At 43.2% G+C, this 17,272-nt stretch overlaps 1 protein-coding gene across 19 annotated transcripts in view; it reads left to right on the top strand.

The window, feature by feature from the left end:
- The window catches only part of LOC110489705 (LIM zinc-binding domain-containing Nebulette), a 110,973-nt gene that overhangs the window by 41,840 nt on the left and 51,861 nt on the right, over positions 1-17,272 (top strand). For 13 of the 19 annotated variants that reach the window (XR_005036053.1, XM_036943901.1, XM_036943890.1 and 10 more), the window contains exons 1-5: positions 12,647-13,325; positions 13,456-13,530; positions 14,932-15,000; positions 15,298-15,399; positions 16,945-17,055. Coding sequence is in view for 18 of the 19 variants with exons in the window: in XM_036943901.1 (XP_036799796.1) it covers positions 12,780-13,325; positions 13,456-13,530; positions 14,932-15,000; positions 15,298-15,399; positions 16,945-17,055 (903 nt within the window). In the remaining variant the exon portion in view is untranslated. Of the gene's footprint in view, positions 1-2,761; positions 2,870-4,139; positions 4,302-12,646; positions 13,326-13,455; positions 13,531-14,931; positions 15,001-15,297; positions 15,400-16,944; positions 17,056-17,272 lie in introns of those variants that run through there. The other 6 variants (XM_036943903.1, XM_021562487.2, XM_021562483.2 and 3 more) reach the window with 3 other exon arrangements.

Raw genomic sequence — 17,272 nt, 5'->3', positions numbered from 1 at the left:
TGCAGGCTTTTTCTCCAGCCCTGCTAAGTATGCAAGCTTAGTGGAACGAACTGCCCCTCGTCCCAGCCATTCCCTTGTGCTGTCTGAGAACCTCTGCCAGTCCCTCAGCCAGAAACATGAACGTCTGGGATATTTATCAACCTGTGTTTTTCTAGCTTTAATTTGACATGCTAATGATATGAGTCATAAATCACAGGTTGAGCCTTACATAACAGTAGCAATAATAGACTATTAATACTGAAGGACAGAATATCGCCACTGATAGGCTACTTTGAGAGAAATCAGCTGAAACGTGTCTCTTGGGTAAACTGATAAATGAATAACCCATCCTGTCCATGAGGTTTACACTCTTCATTATTGTAGGGCTCAGTAGCCTAGCTCTGTCTGTTCGTGTTTGTGTGAATTATACAGTAGGGTCTAAACTTATTGACACCCTTGATAATGATGAGTAATAATGACTCTATAAAATAAAGAATTCAAATACTGAGCTATACTGTATGAATTTTTTTGTTGTTGAAATCCTATTATTTTATACTAATACAACATGCTCATAGAAAGAGATGTTGTTGAATATGTAATAATTCATTTGCTCAAAAGGTAGGGAATCCTACATCAGGATTCTGACTCATTTGTAGTTTTTGGTTGTGTTTCAGATTATTTTGTACCATATAAAATAAATGGTAAATAATGTATTGTATTTTGGAGTCACTTTTATTGTAAATAAGAATAGAATATGTTTCTAAACACTCCTATGCTAACCTCCCATGTTATTGGTAATGGTGAGAGGTTAGCATGTCTTGGGGTATGATATAAAATGCTAACCTCCCATGTTATTGGTAATGGTGAGAGGTTAGCATGTCTTGGGGTATGATATAAAATGCTAACCTCCCATGTTATTGGTAATGGTGAGAGGTTAGCATGTCTTGGGGTATGATATAAAATGCTAACCTCCCCTGTTATTGGTAATGGTGAGAGGTTAGCATGTCTTGGGGTTATGATATAAAATGCTAACCTCCCCTGTTATTGGTAATGGTTAGAGTTAGCATGTCTTGAGGGTATGATATAAAATTCTAACCTCCCCTGTTATTGGTAATGGTGAGAGGTTAGCATGTCTTGGGGTTATGGTATAAAATGCTAACCTCCCCTGTTATTGGTAATGGTGAGAGTTTAGCATGTCTTGGGGGTATGATATAAAATGCTAACCTCCCCTGTAATTGGTAATGGTGAGAGTTTAGCATGTCTTGAGGGTATGATATAAAATGCTAACCTCCCATGTTATTGGTAATGGTGAGAGGTTAGCATGTCTTGGGGGTATGATATAAAATGCTAACCTCCCATGTTATTGGTAATGGTGAGAGGTTAGCATGTCTTGGGGGTATGATATAAAATGCTAACCTCCCCTGTTATTGGTAATGGTGAGAGGTTAGCATGTCTTGGGGGTATGATATAAAATGCTAACCTCCCATGTTATTGGTAATGGTGAGAGGTTAGCATGTCTTGGGGGTATGATATAAAATGCTAACCTCCCCTGTTATTGGTAATGGTGAGAGGTTAGCATGTCTTGGGGGTATGATCTTTGATCCTCTAATGCTCTCACTCATCCTTATTCATGATTTATTCAGGACTATACGTAATCATGGTAGCATCCACATTAATGTTGTGTAGTGTTTATGTAGTGTTTAGAAACATACTAATTTCTTATTTTCAAATACAAAATGTTTGACTACTTTATAAGAATCTTTAGGGGTATCAATAATTTTGGCCCCTACATATTTTTGATTTTTGTATTTCTTGATTTTTGTATTAACACAAAATAATATAATTTGTAATATGTACATGTAGGTAGGGGTAAAGTGACTATGCATAGATAATAAACATGAAGCCTTGACTAACGGTAGCCTAGCTGGTAGGAGTGTTGGGCCAGTAACCAAAAGGTTGCTGGATCAAATCCCTGAGATGACAATCTGTTGTTCTGCCCCTGAGCAAGGCCGTTAACCCACTGTTCCCCGGGTGCCGATGACGAGGATATCGATAAAGGCAGCCCCCCCCCCCCCTCCGCACCTCTCTGATTCAGAAGGGTTAAGACACATTTCAGTTGAATGCATTCAGTTGTACATCCCCCTTTTCCTTTGCTTTTCTTTACAATCCTATATAGCTAGCCGTCTAGTGATGTATGAATTATTCATAGTGTGCCCTTGACAAAGTATAATTATTCCACACAATAAGATAACGATCAGGTGTGCCACATTAATACTTTATGTAAGAGCTTATGTCATGATATGAGACTTCAAAGTGTTGGAGAATAAAGCTCTCAAAACTCCAATAGTCAAAAATGAAGGTTTAATTAGAATTCAAATTTGCGTTTAATATGTTCCCTACACAAAGCTATTGTATAGTGTGGGTATCTACAAGATGAACGGCTTTGAATCAAGAATAATTTTGTCTGAATTGTTGTCTTGCTCTTTAGCGATGAGAGGGACTACAAAACAACTGTCCTTCTAAATATTTTCAGAGATGAAATGGAACCAATAACAAACCTAAACTAACCAGCTTATTTCCAAACAAAACACTTCATTTGTTTTAGACCAGCCTCTTTTACCCTGGTATCTTCAGTTCAAAACAGCAGGCTCTCTTTCTCATCACAATACTTGTCAGACTATTGTGTTGCAGCTTAGAACCACCGTGGAAAGGAAGGATTTTCAAATGGCAAAGTATTACGACTAAGTCGTTTTTCAAATCTCATCCCCGTCTCTTGTTTCAGGTGAAATACAAAAAGGACTTTGAGGATAGCAAAGGCAGAGGCTTCAGCATTGTATCTGACACACCAGAGCAACAGAGACTGAGGAAGACACAGGAGCAGATCAGTAATGTATGCTTCTGTGTGGTCACTTCCTCTATATCCCCTGGTCTCCATGGTTACCCCTCCTTCCTCTTCCTGTCCTTGTTACCTCATCACACCCCTGACCTTAGTGTGGGTGTCCTGTTTGTACTGTTGTGGGGAGTCTGTCAATGTTACGTAATGTGGAGGAATGGAGGAGAGGAAAGTGTCTGAACTGTGTGTGTGTGTTTGTGCGTGTGTGCGTGTGCGTGTGCGTGTGTGTGTGTGTGTGTGCGTGTGTGCATGCGTGCGAGCGAGCGAGCAAAGTGGTGCGTGAAAGCTGGACGAGTGTGTGAATCAGAGGGTGCATTTTGGTCACTGAGCGAAATCACGGGTTTGCACAACACACAAACACACACACTCAACATACACTCAACATACAGTATGATCCTCTCTCTCTTTCTTCTCTTATCTGGTCCTATCAACTCATAATCTTTCTTCTGTATCACAGACTGACTACATTGAAATAATACACGTACCGAATGTCTACCTTTCCATAATGACACCCACACATGCACACACTACAGTACTGGTAAGTGCACGAGGGGCCTTCACACGGCCAGCCTCAGTTTATGTAGATTACATATAACAGTTAAGCGGTGCCAGTGAACATCCCTGTCCCAACCCCTCGACTCAAGAGTATGCTGAGACCAAATGTGCTGCCAAACGAATTCAACACTCCTATCAGGTGAGAAATCTACCTCGATTGCATCTCAATAGTCTAATTTGGCTTCCTCTCCTCTCCTCGTTTCCTTTATCTGCTACATAAGACGGTGTGGGTGAATCCACATGTGGGATTCCTACTAGGGAGGTCCTGCTGTCAAGTGTTTTCACATCAGTTCAAAGGAAAGGAGACAAGGAAAGGACACTGCTTTAGACTGATGACATTGTCTTGGGTCCCCTTTAAATACAACACACTAGGGGCTCTATTCAGTCCTTGGCGCTGAAGATCCGCTTCATAGCACGATTAACAGTTAAAGGTAATGTTCCCACCATCGCTGAGACTTCACTCATGGTAAACGCTGCATATGTCAGAAATTACCTTTACATTTTAATGCAGGTCTTCCGAGATACTAAAGTGATACGGATTGAATCCAGCCCTTACTCTTCTACATACTGTATGTTATGTGTCTAACTAATTCCACGGAGGGCCGACAGTCTCCGGGTTTTCGCTCCTCCCTTGTACTATATTGATGAAATAAGGTCACTGATCAGTTAGGAACTCCCCTCACCTGGTTGTCTAGGTCTTAATTGGACACAAAAAAAACAGCAGACACTCAGCCTTCCATGGAATGAGCTTGTCACCCCTGTTGTATGTGCTCTAACCATATCTGATTTTAGTGCCCGCAGGTCCTCCAGGGGGAGGATAGGGTTACGGGCGCCATCGTCCCAGATGTGGCACATTAACCCACTGCTGATCCAGGTAAGCGACCCCCACTCACTGCCCAGGGCCAACTCGTCTGACCGTGTGATTACATTATTACGCTGTGTAAACTCACCCGGAGAGTATTACCGTGGATACACCTACCTCCTTCATTAACTAACACATCAGAGCACACGTGGAGGGCACTCTGAAACCTACGCTTGGTTCTGTTACCAGGAGGACACTCTGAACCCTATAGGAAATTCTTTGTTGTTATGTTGTTTTTTACTCTAAAAAGTGCTATCAGAGAGGAGCATATCAATGCTGCTAGTCTAATCCAAATACCAGCCTAATAAATCTTTATTATACAACATGTATTAAATGCCTGTGTGTGTCATCTAGCACTTTTGGCAGGTTTTCAGGGACTAAAAGCAGCGTGCCAGAGCATGAGACATCTATCCTTTTGCTAATGCTACATTACCCTCAGGTTTAGGTGCTAATGCTAGTTAGCGGCTAATGCTACATTACCCTCAGGTTTAGCTGCTAATGCTAGTTAGCAACTAATGCTACATTAGCCTCAGAACAACATGTACACTGTTGACTTGTATATGAATGGTATAGTACTGAGACAAGGTTGAATGCCTTCTGTTTCTGCATCATGGCTAGTATGATGCTAAGAATGCAGAGCGGAGGCCCCCCAAAATACACACCCAATCCCCCACTTCTACCGCACTGGCCCAGAATCGTCTGGTGTGGTTTTCAACCACATCTGGGTTGTTACGGGCTCTTTTTAGCTGCACCACGCCTACCAATCTTACCCTGTTATCAAATCCCAAATAACATGGAAAAACATGCATGGGGTTATTTATATAAACAGTCTTCCCATATGCATCAGCAACTTCATCATACATACAGTTGAAGTCGTAAGTTTACATACTTAGGTTGGAGTCATTAAACCTCGTTTTTAAAACAATCCACAAATTTCTTGTTAACAAATAGTTTTGGCAAGTTGGTGAGGACATCTACTTTGTGCATGACAAAAGTAATTTTTCCAACAATTGTTTACAGACAGATTATTTCACATATAATTCACTGTATCACAATTCCAGTGGGTCAGAAGTTTACATACACTAAGTTGACTGTGCCTTTAACCAGCTTGTAAAATTCCAGAAAATGATGTCATGGCTTTAGAAGCTTCTGGTAGGCCAATTGACATAATTTGAGTCAATTGGAGGTGTAACTGTGGATGTATTTCAATGCCTACCTTCAAACTTGGTGACTCTTTGTTTGACATCATTGATTTCAAATCTTTGTTTGAAATCAAAAGAAATCAGCCAAGACCTCTGTAAAAACTGTAGACCTCCACAAGTCTGGTTCATCCTTGGGAGCAATTTCCAAGCACCTAAAGGTACCACATTCATCTGTACAAACAATACTACGCAAGTATAATCACCATGGGACCATGCAGCAGTCATAACGCTCATGAAGGAGACGAATGTACTTTGGTGCGAAAAGTGCAAATCAGTCCCAGAACAACAGCAAGATGCTGGAGGAACCAGGTACAAAAGTATCTATATCCACAGTACAACGAGTCCTATATTGACATAACCTGAAAGGCTACTCAGCAAGGAAGAAGCCACTGCTCCAAAACCGCCATAAAAAAAGCCAGACTACGGTTTGCAACTGCACATGGGGACAAAGATCGTACTTTTTGGAGAAATGTCCTCTGGTCTGATGAAATAAAAATAGAACTGTTAGGCCATAATGACCATCATTATGTTTGGAGGAAAAAGGGGGAGGCTTGCAAGCCGAAAAACACCATCTCAACGGTTAAGCAGGGGGGTGGCAATATCATGTTGTCAGGGTGCGTTGCTGCAGGAGGGACTGGTGCACTTCACAAAATAGATGGCATCATGAGGGAGGAAAATTATGTGGATATATTGAAGGAATATCTCAAGACATCAGTCAGGAAGTTAAAACTTGGTCGCAAATGGGTCTTCCAAATGGACAATGACCACAAGCATACTTCCAAAGTTGTGGCAAAATGGCTTAGGAACAACAAAGTCAAGGTATTGGAGTGGCCATCATAAAGCCCTAACCTCAATCCCATAGAAAATGTTTGGGCAGAACTGAAAAAGCATGTGCGAGCAAGGAGGCCTACACACCTGACTCAGTTACACCAGCTCTGTCAGGAGGAATGGGCCAAAATTCACCCAACTTATTGTGGGAAGCTTGTGGAAGGCTACCCAAAACGTTTGACCCAAGTTAAACAATTTAAGGCAATGCTACCAAATACTAATTGAGTGTATGTAAACTTCTGACCCACTGGGAATGTGATGAAGGAAATAAAACCTGAAAAAAATCATTCTCTCTGCTATATTATTCTGACATTTCACGTTCTTAAAATAAAGTGGTGATCCAAACTGACCAAAGACAGACCTAATAATTTGTACTTTGATTAAATGTCAGGAATTGTGAAAATGTATTTGGCTAAAGTGTATGTAAACTTCCGACTTCAACTGTACACGGATATGCAGTAGCTGTTTTGAATGATCCCTAATTTGAAAATAACTGGATAGAAATCCCTTTTCTGTTGCGTTGATTATGGGACTCCTTTTCCTTTTAATCTAACCAAAAAATAAAATGTTATTTGGGATTGGTTGTTTATGTTAATGCGGTCCATACGAGGGGTGCGAGTCCCACTCTAAACGCTGTCCCATCCCTGTTTCCCTCCTAACCTTCCGGTTACTAGTCCAACGCTCTAACCACTAGGCTACCTGCCGCCCCACCTGTGCAAATACAGGATGAGTAAATTATGAATAAATTTTAGCTATTGCCAAGATCATGTTAAAAAACAAACATAAGGTGACTAACTGTAAATCAAGGATTTTAGTTCTCATACTGCATCCCCAATTTACTGCTAACGGACCGAGGCAGTGGATTTGCAATCAGTATTTTTTTTAAAAATAATTTTATTTCACCTTTATTTAACCAGGTAGGCTAGTTGAGAACAAGTTCTCATTTGCAACTGCGACCTGGCCAAGATAAGGCATAGCAGTGTGAACAGACAACACAGAGTTACACATGGAGTAAACAATTAACAAGTCAATAACACAGTAGAAAAAAGGGGAGTCTATATATACATTGTGTGCAAAAGGCATGAGAAGGTAGGCAAATAATTACAATTATGCAGATTAACACTGGAGTGATAAATGATCAGATGGTTATGTACAGATATTGGTGTGCAAAAGAGCAGAAAAATAAAAATAAATAAATAAAAACAGTATGGGGATGAGGTAGGTGAAAATGGGTGGGCTATTTACCAATAGACTATGTACAGCTGCAGCGATCGGTTAGCTGCTCAGATAGCAGATGTTTGAAGTTGGTGAGGGAGATAAAAGTCTCCAACTTCAGCGATTTTTGCAATTCGTTCCAGTCACAGGCAGCAGAGAACTGGAACGAAAGGCGGCCAAATGAGGTGTTGGCTTTAGGGATGATCAGTGAGATACACCTGCTGGAGCGCGTGCTACGGATGGGTGTTGCCATCGTAACCAGTGAACTGAGATAAGGCGGAGCTTTACCTAGCATGGACTTGTAGATGACCTGGAGCCAGTGGGTCTGGCGACGAATATGTAGCGAGGGCCAGCCGACTAGAGCATACAAGTCGCAGTGGTGGGTGGTATAAGGTGCTTTAGTGACAAAACGGATGGCACTGTGATAAACTGCATCCAGTTTGCTGAGTAGAGTGTTGGAAGCAATTTTGTAGATGACGTCGCCGAAGTCGAGGATCGGTAGGATAGTCAGTTTTACTAGGGTAAGTTTGGCGGCGTGAGTGAAGGAGGCTTTGTTGCGGAATAGAAAGCCGACTCTTGATTTGATTTTCGATTGGAGATGTTTGATATGGGTCTGGAAGGAGAGTTTAGAGTCTAGCCAGACACCTAGGTACTTATAGATGTCCACATATTCAAGGTCGGAACCATCCAGGGTGGTGATGCTGGTCAGGCGTGCGGGTGCAGGCAGCGAACGGTTGAAAAGCATGCATTTGGTTTTACTAGCGTTTAAGAGCAGTTGGAGGCCACGGAAGGAGTGCTGTATGGCATTGAAGCTCGTTTGGAGGTTAGATAGCACAGTGTCCAAGGACGGGCCGGAAGTATATAGAATGGTGTCGTCTGCGTAGAGGTGGATCAGGGAATCGCCCGCAGCATGAGAAACATCATTGATATATACAGAGAAAATAGTCGGCCCGAGAATTGAACCCTGTGGCACCCCCATAGAGACTGCCAGAGGACCGGACAGCATGCCCTCCGATTTGACACACTGAACTCTGTCTGCAAAGTAATTGGTGAACCAGGCAAGGCAGTCATCCGAAAAACCGAGGCTACTGAGTCTGCCGATAAGAATACGGTGATTGACAGAGTCGAAAGCCTTGGCAAGGTCTATGAAGACGGCTGCACAGTACTGTCTTTTATCGATGGCGGTTATGATATCGTTTAGTACCTTGAGCGTGGCTGAGGTACACCCGTGACCGGCTCGGAAACCAGATTGCACAGCGGAGAAGGTACGGTGGGATTCAAGATGGTCAGTGACCTGTTTGTTGACTTGGCTTTCGAAGACCTTAGATAGGCAGGGCAGGATGGATATAGGTCTGTAACAGTTTGGGTCCAGGGTGTCGCCCCCTTTGAAGAGGGGGATGACTGCGGTAGCTTTCCAATCCTTGGGGATCTCAGACGATATGAAAGAGAGGTTGAACAGGCTGGTAATAGGGGTTGCGACAATGGCGGCGGATAGTTTCAGGAATAGAGGGTCCAGATTGTCCAGCCCAGCTGATTTGTACGGGTCCAGGTTTTGCAGCTCTTTCAGGACATCTGCTATCTGGATTTGGGTAAAGGAGAACCTGGAGAGGCTTGGGCGAGTAGCTGCGGGGGGGGGGGGAGCTGTTGTCCGAGGTTGGAGTAGCCAGGCGGAAGGCATGGCCAGCCGTTGAGAAATGCTTGTTGAAGTTTTCGATAATCATGGATTTATCGGTGGTGACCATGTTACCTAGTCTCAGTGCAGTGGGCAGCTGGGAGGAGGTGCTCTTGTTCTCCATGGACTTCACAGTGTCCCAGAACTTTTTGGAGTTGGAGCTACAGGATGCAAACTTCTGCCTGAAGAAGTTGGCTTTAGCTTTCCTGACTGACTGTGTGTATTGGTTCCTGACTTCCCTGAACAGTTGCATATCGCGGGGACTATTCGATGTTAGCGCAGTCCGCCACAGGATGTTTTGTGCTGGTCGAGGGCAGTCAGGTCTGGAGTGAACCAGTACTTTATAAATAGTGCTGACGTGATGTATCAAAAGCACAGGCTTTTGTGGCTCTGATGTAAAATGTGACTAAATGGAAAGTAGCGATAGTGTTCACACGAGGTGAAGTGCAGCAGTGACCACATGATTGGCCCTCAGGTATGTTTGTTTTGGATTTTTCTGCAAGCGACGTAGACAGAGCTTCAAAGGAGACAATGATGGGTCAAAACTTTTACATTTTATCTCAATGATTTTGGCTGTTTGGTCCCCCTTTGAAATGGTTGAGTGAACTTAGCGGCCAGATGGCTGCCCTATTAAGCCAGCATCTGACACCCTACTAAAAAAACTATTACAAATCATTTTGGCTCATGCCACCCTGTTCATGCTACTGTATGAACGGTCCTGTTCATGCTACTGTATGAACGGTCCTGTTCATGCTACTGTATGAACGGTCCTGTTCATGCTACTGTATGAACGGTCCTGTTCATGCTACTGTATGAACGGTCCTGTTCATGCTACTGTATGAACGGTCCTGTTCATGCTACTGTATGAACGGGCTCACTATTCCTGCAGCCCAAACCTCACTCCACAATGTAAAGTCCAAACCTGAGGTTTTGTTTTCTTCTAAATACTTTGAGCATTTTAATTGAGCCTGCCTGGAGTGCCAGATGGTAGGGAGTTGCACATTTGGGACCATTCCATTGATTCCAGCTCAATCTGGCGAAGCTAAAGTGTTTAAAAGAAAACAAATACAGGTTGAACCCAGTTTTCGTGCAACATCATTGTCTTCAAAAATTACCCTCTAAAGAGCAGTGCATATTGTGATCCACATTACTGAAACCTCATTACCTCCAACATATAATCTGCCATAGCGACCTGCAGTGCTATTTAGGCGAGAAGCCTAATGAATGACTTTCACAGTCAATGTGGTGCTCATCTATCTCGGGAATGTCGTGTGTCACAGGAGAACCCAACCAGAAACCTACAAGGCTTCTCCTCTCCAATCCTAAAGGACTGCTAAGATGTTATATGCTCCATAGTACTACAATTCAATGAACTCTAATTGATTGACACTAATTGATGGTTGAATTGCTACAGTCCACACCCTTGGCTTCTCTGGGCCGTATGAATAACTCTGTCAGCGATGGAGAAAGCTTTAGGTCACTGACAGTACTCTCAACTATAAATGAATATTGATGAGCTGGCAATATCATCCCAGACTACCGTTGCTGGTAGTCGTGGCAGAATTGTAAAAGTCTGTTTCTATTAGATTAGACGGTGGACAGGGATGACACATGGCTGTCAGTGATTGTTTTTCCACTGTAATAGCCTCGACTGTGTGGACTACCCCAAAACATGCACATTTCTTGCTGTTTCCTAGAATCTTGTTTGTACTGATTGCAGAGTAGAAGTTATGCATAGGTGGGTGGGCATGAGGTAATGAGGGTGATGACTGATTTCAGTCAGAAAAACTTAACCCTTCACAGTATCCTATAAATTGACATTAAAACCCTCTTCCTTAGGGTTTATTATGGATCCCCATTAGTTCCTGCCAAGCAGCTACTCTTCCTGAGTTCCAAACACATTAAGGCCCTTACATTACATCTAAAACAGTACATCATATAACATTATTACACCATGACATGTTTAAAATGCCAAATGTATAATACCACCACACAACAATTTTACTAATAGCCATTGCATGCTCTACAAACAATGTTGAATTGTTTTGTCCTTTTTGTATGTTCAAAACCCCTAACTTTTTTCCCCCTGACACACTTACTCAGAGGTAAACACATTAGTTTCAGTTCCTCTCAGGTAAACCAGAGAAAGAAAAGTATTGTATAGCAAGCCTGAAATTCACATATCCATCTACACAGCGAAACGAGCATTATACAACTCAGGGGTGTCAAACATACGGCCCGCGGGTGGTTTGAGCTAAAAGGTGAAGGCTCTTTTGTGTTGAGGCTGAATAAAGGTGAGGGCTCTGCTACCACAGCTCTGCTCAGTGCCTTTGAGATAAGAGCCCAGGCACATGACCGCATGCAGGAAGAATAGGGCCTTTAACTGACTGCCCATGGACGACCTCTCCTGCTAATAGGGAGTGCAGACATGTTGCTAGAGCTATTGACTGGCACACTGCGGTTCCACAGGATCTAGTTTTAAAACAGGCATTCTTCAGATTAGAATGTTAATGTGTTATATTTATCTGCCATCTCTTTGACTTTTCTGTGTAATTTAAATGGCTAGAAGCCAGGGCATTGAGAGCAATGCGAAACAACTTGATTTCTTTGTCTTTTAGAGAACTGTAATTTACTGTATGCTGACGACTTTGCATCTACAAGTGAATTTCCTCATATTCCATCTTGGCAGGATACATAATAACAACAAGTGCTGCTTGTTGCAACATGAGTCACTGAGCCAAATTGAATTTCCTCACTGTAGACTCACTGGTATCAAGATTTGGTTCCAAATGGGTCTGTTATCCAGTTAAAGCTATCTAGCTTTCTTTGTGCCATACAAACCCAATGCTACCCTATCCACTACATATAATAAGAGGAGAAAACCTCCCACAGGACTGGTGCCTAAAGCCCTATATTTAGGGGTCAATTATGGTAATAGTCAGGTCTAAATTAGGGATATTGAATGTTAACGCCAATTAATTGTGTCCTGCATCCAATCAGCTTGTTTGGAGACTGAGTGGGAGGACGGGAGTGTAAAGCACTCTTGTAATATTATTCTCATGCCAACTCCTCCATATCTGCTTTATTGGCCTCAACTTTTCGCTCCTCTCCACTGGTCTCTTCATTCTGTCATGGTTACCCATAAGGTCAGGCCATTGAAGGTTTTTTGTAAGGTTAAAGGTTGAAGGTTAAGGAGGGTGTTGCCTTTTTGGACTTGCACTTGTTATCTCATATAACAAAAATACTTTGGTTATTAGAGGACACGTCTGGATTGGGACATTCCATCCCGTGTGCAACACCTTTCCTGAACCTCCTCACCCTCCCACCCTTAAGACTGGCCCTCTGATTCACATGTACAGCATCACCATTGATAACGCCCTAAGTGGGGTCTAAATCGGGAAAGTGGGGATGATAAGGAGTACCCAACATAGAGTCAAGAGGGAGAGTTGAGGCAGAAAACAAAATCCTTCCAGAACAGCGTTTTGACTCTTAGGCTGGCCACATTTACATTACCTGCCTCAAAACCATCTATTTTGTGTGTTTTACTGTTTTCTTTACCCAGAAGTCACCTAGATGGAAGAAATGTCAGAGGAAACGGGCAGCTTGATGGAAGAAACGTCGGGAAAAGCTCTCACCTCGATGGAAGGAACATTGGTGGAAACGGTCACCTTGATGGAAGGAACGTCGGAGGAAACGGTCACCTTGATGGAAGGAACATTGGTGGAAACGGTCACCTCGATGGAAGGAACGTCGGAGGAAACGGTCACCTTGATGGATGGAACGTCGGAGGAAACGGTCACCTTGATGGATGGAACGTCGGAGGAAACGGTCACCTTGATGGATGGAACGTCGGAGGAAACGGTCACCTTGATGGATGGAACGTCGGAGGAAACGGTCACCTTGATGGATGGAACGTCAGAGGAAACGGTCACCTTGATGGAAGGAACGTCAGAGGAAACGGTCACCTTGATGGAAGGAATGTCAGAGGAAACCGTGTCGGGAGAAGCAGTGGTGGTCAAGCGTGCTACAGGACGAGTCACCTGGATGGAAGAACCATCGGAGGAAACGGTGCTGGGAGAAGCAGCGGTGGACGAGCATGGCACAGAAGGGGCAGTCGAGGTGAGAACACCAGTTGGCGTTGCCCCGGCCTGTGTGTCTTTCTGATGACCTTGGCACAGACTGGCATGGTTTTCTAAAGCTGTGGGGGGATTTATACCTACTGTAGCTATGTGCTTTGTTATCCTGTCAGGCACCGACTGCTAAGCCCGTCTTGCGCAGACCCAGTGTGCATGTCGCCAGGAGGTGCAGTGTTCTAGCAAGTGACGTAAGTAGAATTCATCCTCTGTGTTTTCTAATACAGCCTGTTGTAATTGTGCGAAGTTGTGGCAGGATTCACTGCAGTGTCCAGTAATGGGTTATAGCCACCTGTAAAGGATTTGGAGGAAAGCCCTTGAGGGATTTAGTCATGCCTACACCACAGCACCACAGATGAAGAGGCTTGTTGGCCAATCTGGGGATAATTAATCTGGACTGAAATGAGAGGTTGGACCCTTTTTTGTGCTCAACACCCTTAGGAGATAGAGATTACTATGGAAGCTAAGCTCAAAAAGAGGTGAGTCTGGCGTCTGAAGGTGTCCTAAAATAGCTATTTTGGATTTCAGCTGCTTATCATTCAGAAGACCCCGCCCCTTCATTTTTCCTCTGGTCATATGGAGAAAAAACGTGAGGGCGGGATGACTGGTTAAAGAGATTTGCGATTGGCCATTTGAATGTTTCCCTGTTGTCTGTCAACATAATAAACCAATTATTTTGTACCATGAATCTGCATAATTACTTGTTAACCATCTGTGATGTAGAATAATTCCGACATGTCTCAAAGTGCTCTCTAATTATGACACCCACCACTTAGTGGAGATAAAACTTTTAGCAACTGCTGGCCATACAATTTCACACAAGAGCGGAGAAGCACTCTGGCTATTTGAATACTTTTGGCAGGAAAAAAATAATTTGTGGAAACATGATTACAGGACATAAATAATTAACATTCTGACACTACAGTATATTACTTCCGCATAGTTTTATTATATTTCATGTTCTCTTTTCCTCTCTCTTCAGTGTCTGAGTCCCCTAGTTGAATACATGGAAAGACCTTCTCTATTCCCCCCTGTTCTGGAGATGTAGAAGCTTTTTTTTGCCTGACTTTTTGCTGGTAAAATGTAGAAGGTCAAATATATGCCCCCATTGTAATGCCATGCCAGTGGTTGGTACAGTGTCCAAATGGAAAAGCATTGATAAGCAGTATCAGCCAGAGGAACAATTGTCTAGCTGAGCTTTTGTCTGCTTCATGCTGTAGCTACAATAGACACTGTAACACAACCGGTACAGTCAGACAACGTGCCAAGCAGACCCATACACTTAAGTTACTGTATTCATTAGTAATGAGCTCTTAGTGCACGGTCACCCATATAAAGTGCCTTATTAGTTTATTAGCTTCCAACTGGCTCATTCATCCACTCTCCTCTCCCTTGTAACTATTCCCCAGGTCGTTGCTGTAAATGAAAATGTGTTATCAGTCAATTTACCTGGTAAAATAAATGTAATTACCTAATTACTGTAGCTTGCAATAAGCTTATTTTCAACCATTATGAGGCCCAACATATCAGCTGTCATTCTACAGGTTTTAACCCTCTGAAGACTGTAACTATGTGTTTTCTTCTCCTGTCAGGCCTCGGCTGCTAAGCCCGTCTTGCCCGAACCCGGTTTTGCCAGGAGATGCAGTGTTCTGGCAAGTGACGTAAGTAGGATTCATCCTCTTTGTTCTTTACAGCCTGTTGTTTTTGTGGGAGGATGTGGCAGGATCGGCTCAGTGTCCAGTAATGGGGTGTAGCCACCTGTAAAGGTTTTGGAGGAAAAGCAGCCTGTGTAGATAACGTATATGCTGAAAACGGTATGCTTTGTATCGACCTGTATTTTACTGTTTGTCATGACCATGTTATTAAAATAATAAAGTTGTCCTTCAAATATTGTGGGTGGTGGTGGGCCTAAGAAAGACAAAATAACAAACATAAAACTGCTACCTGCTACCCTGTAGGTGAAATACAAGGAGGGCTATGAGAAATCCAAGGCCCAGAACCTCTTCATCCCCGATGTAGAGTTTCAGCATTCCAAGAACATCAATGCTTTCATCTCTGAGGTGAGTTGTGTGTTGTTGACGTCATTCTCTGTCTATCTCTCTCTCGCTCTCCCCCTCCCCCTATCTCGCTCTCTCTCTCCCCTGTCCTTGGCACCTTGGCAAACCGCAGAGACACAACACATTCCTCAGCACTGAGCTTTGTCATTCCAGTCGCAGTGTCTGTCAGCCCTGTGATAGAAAGGTATTGTTTTGGTGCTCTACTTGTGGATAGACTGTCCTGTCGATTGTTAACAGGCCCTAGTTGCACTTTTAAAGTGCATTCCGCTTCTATCAACACACACATTCATAACATACATACATGTATATGAATGTGTGTAGATGTGTGTACATACATTATGCACATAAACAGACAAACAACAGTTTGACTGAATAAAACTCACATCAATATTCAACACGGATGCTTCACCTGAAGCTCTCACAAGCTTAATATATTAATATAATGTGACCTTTCACTGTGAAAAGGGCTTGGCTGGTCTTTTAAACATGGATAGAAGCAAAAACATTTTTTTGACGCTTGGCCCAACATCCTAAAAGCATTAAAACTGCCCAGGCAACGAAGGAGTGTCTTCGTAAGAAGCATTTCAAGGTCCTGGAGTGGCCTAGCCAGTCTCCAGATCTCAAGCCCATAGAAAATCTTTGGAGGGAGTTGAAAGTCCATGTTGCTCAGCAACAGCCCCAAAACATCACTGCTCTAGAGGAGATCTGCATGGAGGAATGGGCCAAAATACCAGCAACAGTGTGTGAAAACCTTGTGAAGACTTTTGACCTCTGTCATTGCCAACAAAGGGTATATAACAAAGTATTGAGAAACTTTTGTTTATTGACCAAATACTTATTTTCCGCCATAATTTGCAAATAAATTAATAAAAAAATCCTACAATGGGATTTTCTGGATTTTTTTTTTCTCATTTTGTCTGTCATAGTTGAAGTGTACATATGATGAAAATTACAGGCCTCTCTCATCTTTTTAAGTGGGAGAACTTGCACAATTGGTGTCTGACTAAATACTTTTTTGCCCCACTGTATCTGGTCTCATCGCTACAACTCCCGTACGGGCTCGGGAGAGACGAAGGTCGAAAGCCAAGCGTCCTCCAAAACACAACCCAACCAAGTCGCACTGCTTCTTAACACAGCGCACATCCAACCCGGAAGCCAGCCGCACCAATGTGTCGGAGGAAACACCGTGCACCTGGCGACCTGGTTAGCGTGCACGCCACAGGAGTCGCTAGTGCGCGATGAGACAAGGATATCCCTACCGGCCAAACCCTCCCTAACCCGGATGACGCTAGGCCAATTTGTGTCGCCCCACGGACCTCCCGGACATCACGGCGGCCGGCTGGGCGTGAACCCAGAGTCTCTAGACTACTGTGCCACCCGGGAGGCCCTTTCCTTATCATTTTAAGTCGTTTTTCTCGTAAGCACTTTGTCATTTTAGACTATGTTCATAAACTATGACACAGGTATGTTTTGTGTTTGTGCATTTGTCTTAGCATGGATACTAGTAGGGATTATTCGTATTGTCTTTCCATTTCTGTTATGTTTTAGACCAAGTACAAGGAGGAAGGAAAGTTGGAAACAGCAATGTGTCTCTACTCAGTGCTTCCAGAAACAATGGCGACCCAACACGCCAGAGAGGCCTCCGAGCTACAGAGTGAGGTAGTGACATCACACCAAACCTCCTTGTTATTTCAGCCTCTCTGACCTAGCTACACAGAAGCGTTAGAGTGTAATTGCTTGGCTGCATATGTCCAGCCTGATCATCTTGAGCTTGAAGTCACCCTTCACAGTAATTCCGAAACGGGTTGTTATTGTAAAAGATAATGTGTGCTAGAAGACTTACCTGGCTTAAGGTTGAATACGTTCAGTCGATAAA

This window comes from Oncorhynchus mykiss, chromosome 15 (assembly GCF_013265735.2).
Source record: "Oncorhynchus mykiss isolate Arlee chromosome 15, USDA_OmykA_1.1, whole genome shotgun sequence".
In the NCBI taxonomy this organism is placed as follows: domain Eukaryota; kingdom Metazoa; phylum Chordata; class Actinopteri; order Salmoniformes; family Salmonidae; genus Oncorhynchus; species Oncorhynchus mykiss.
Note: the sequence above shows the minus strand (reverse complement) of the source record. Positions and strands in the feature narration are given on the sequence as shown.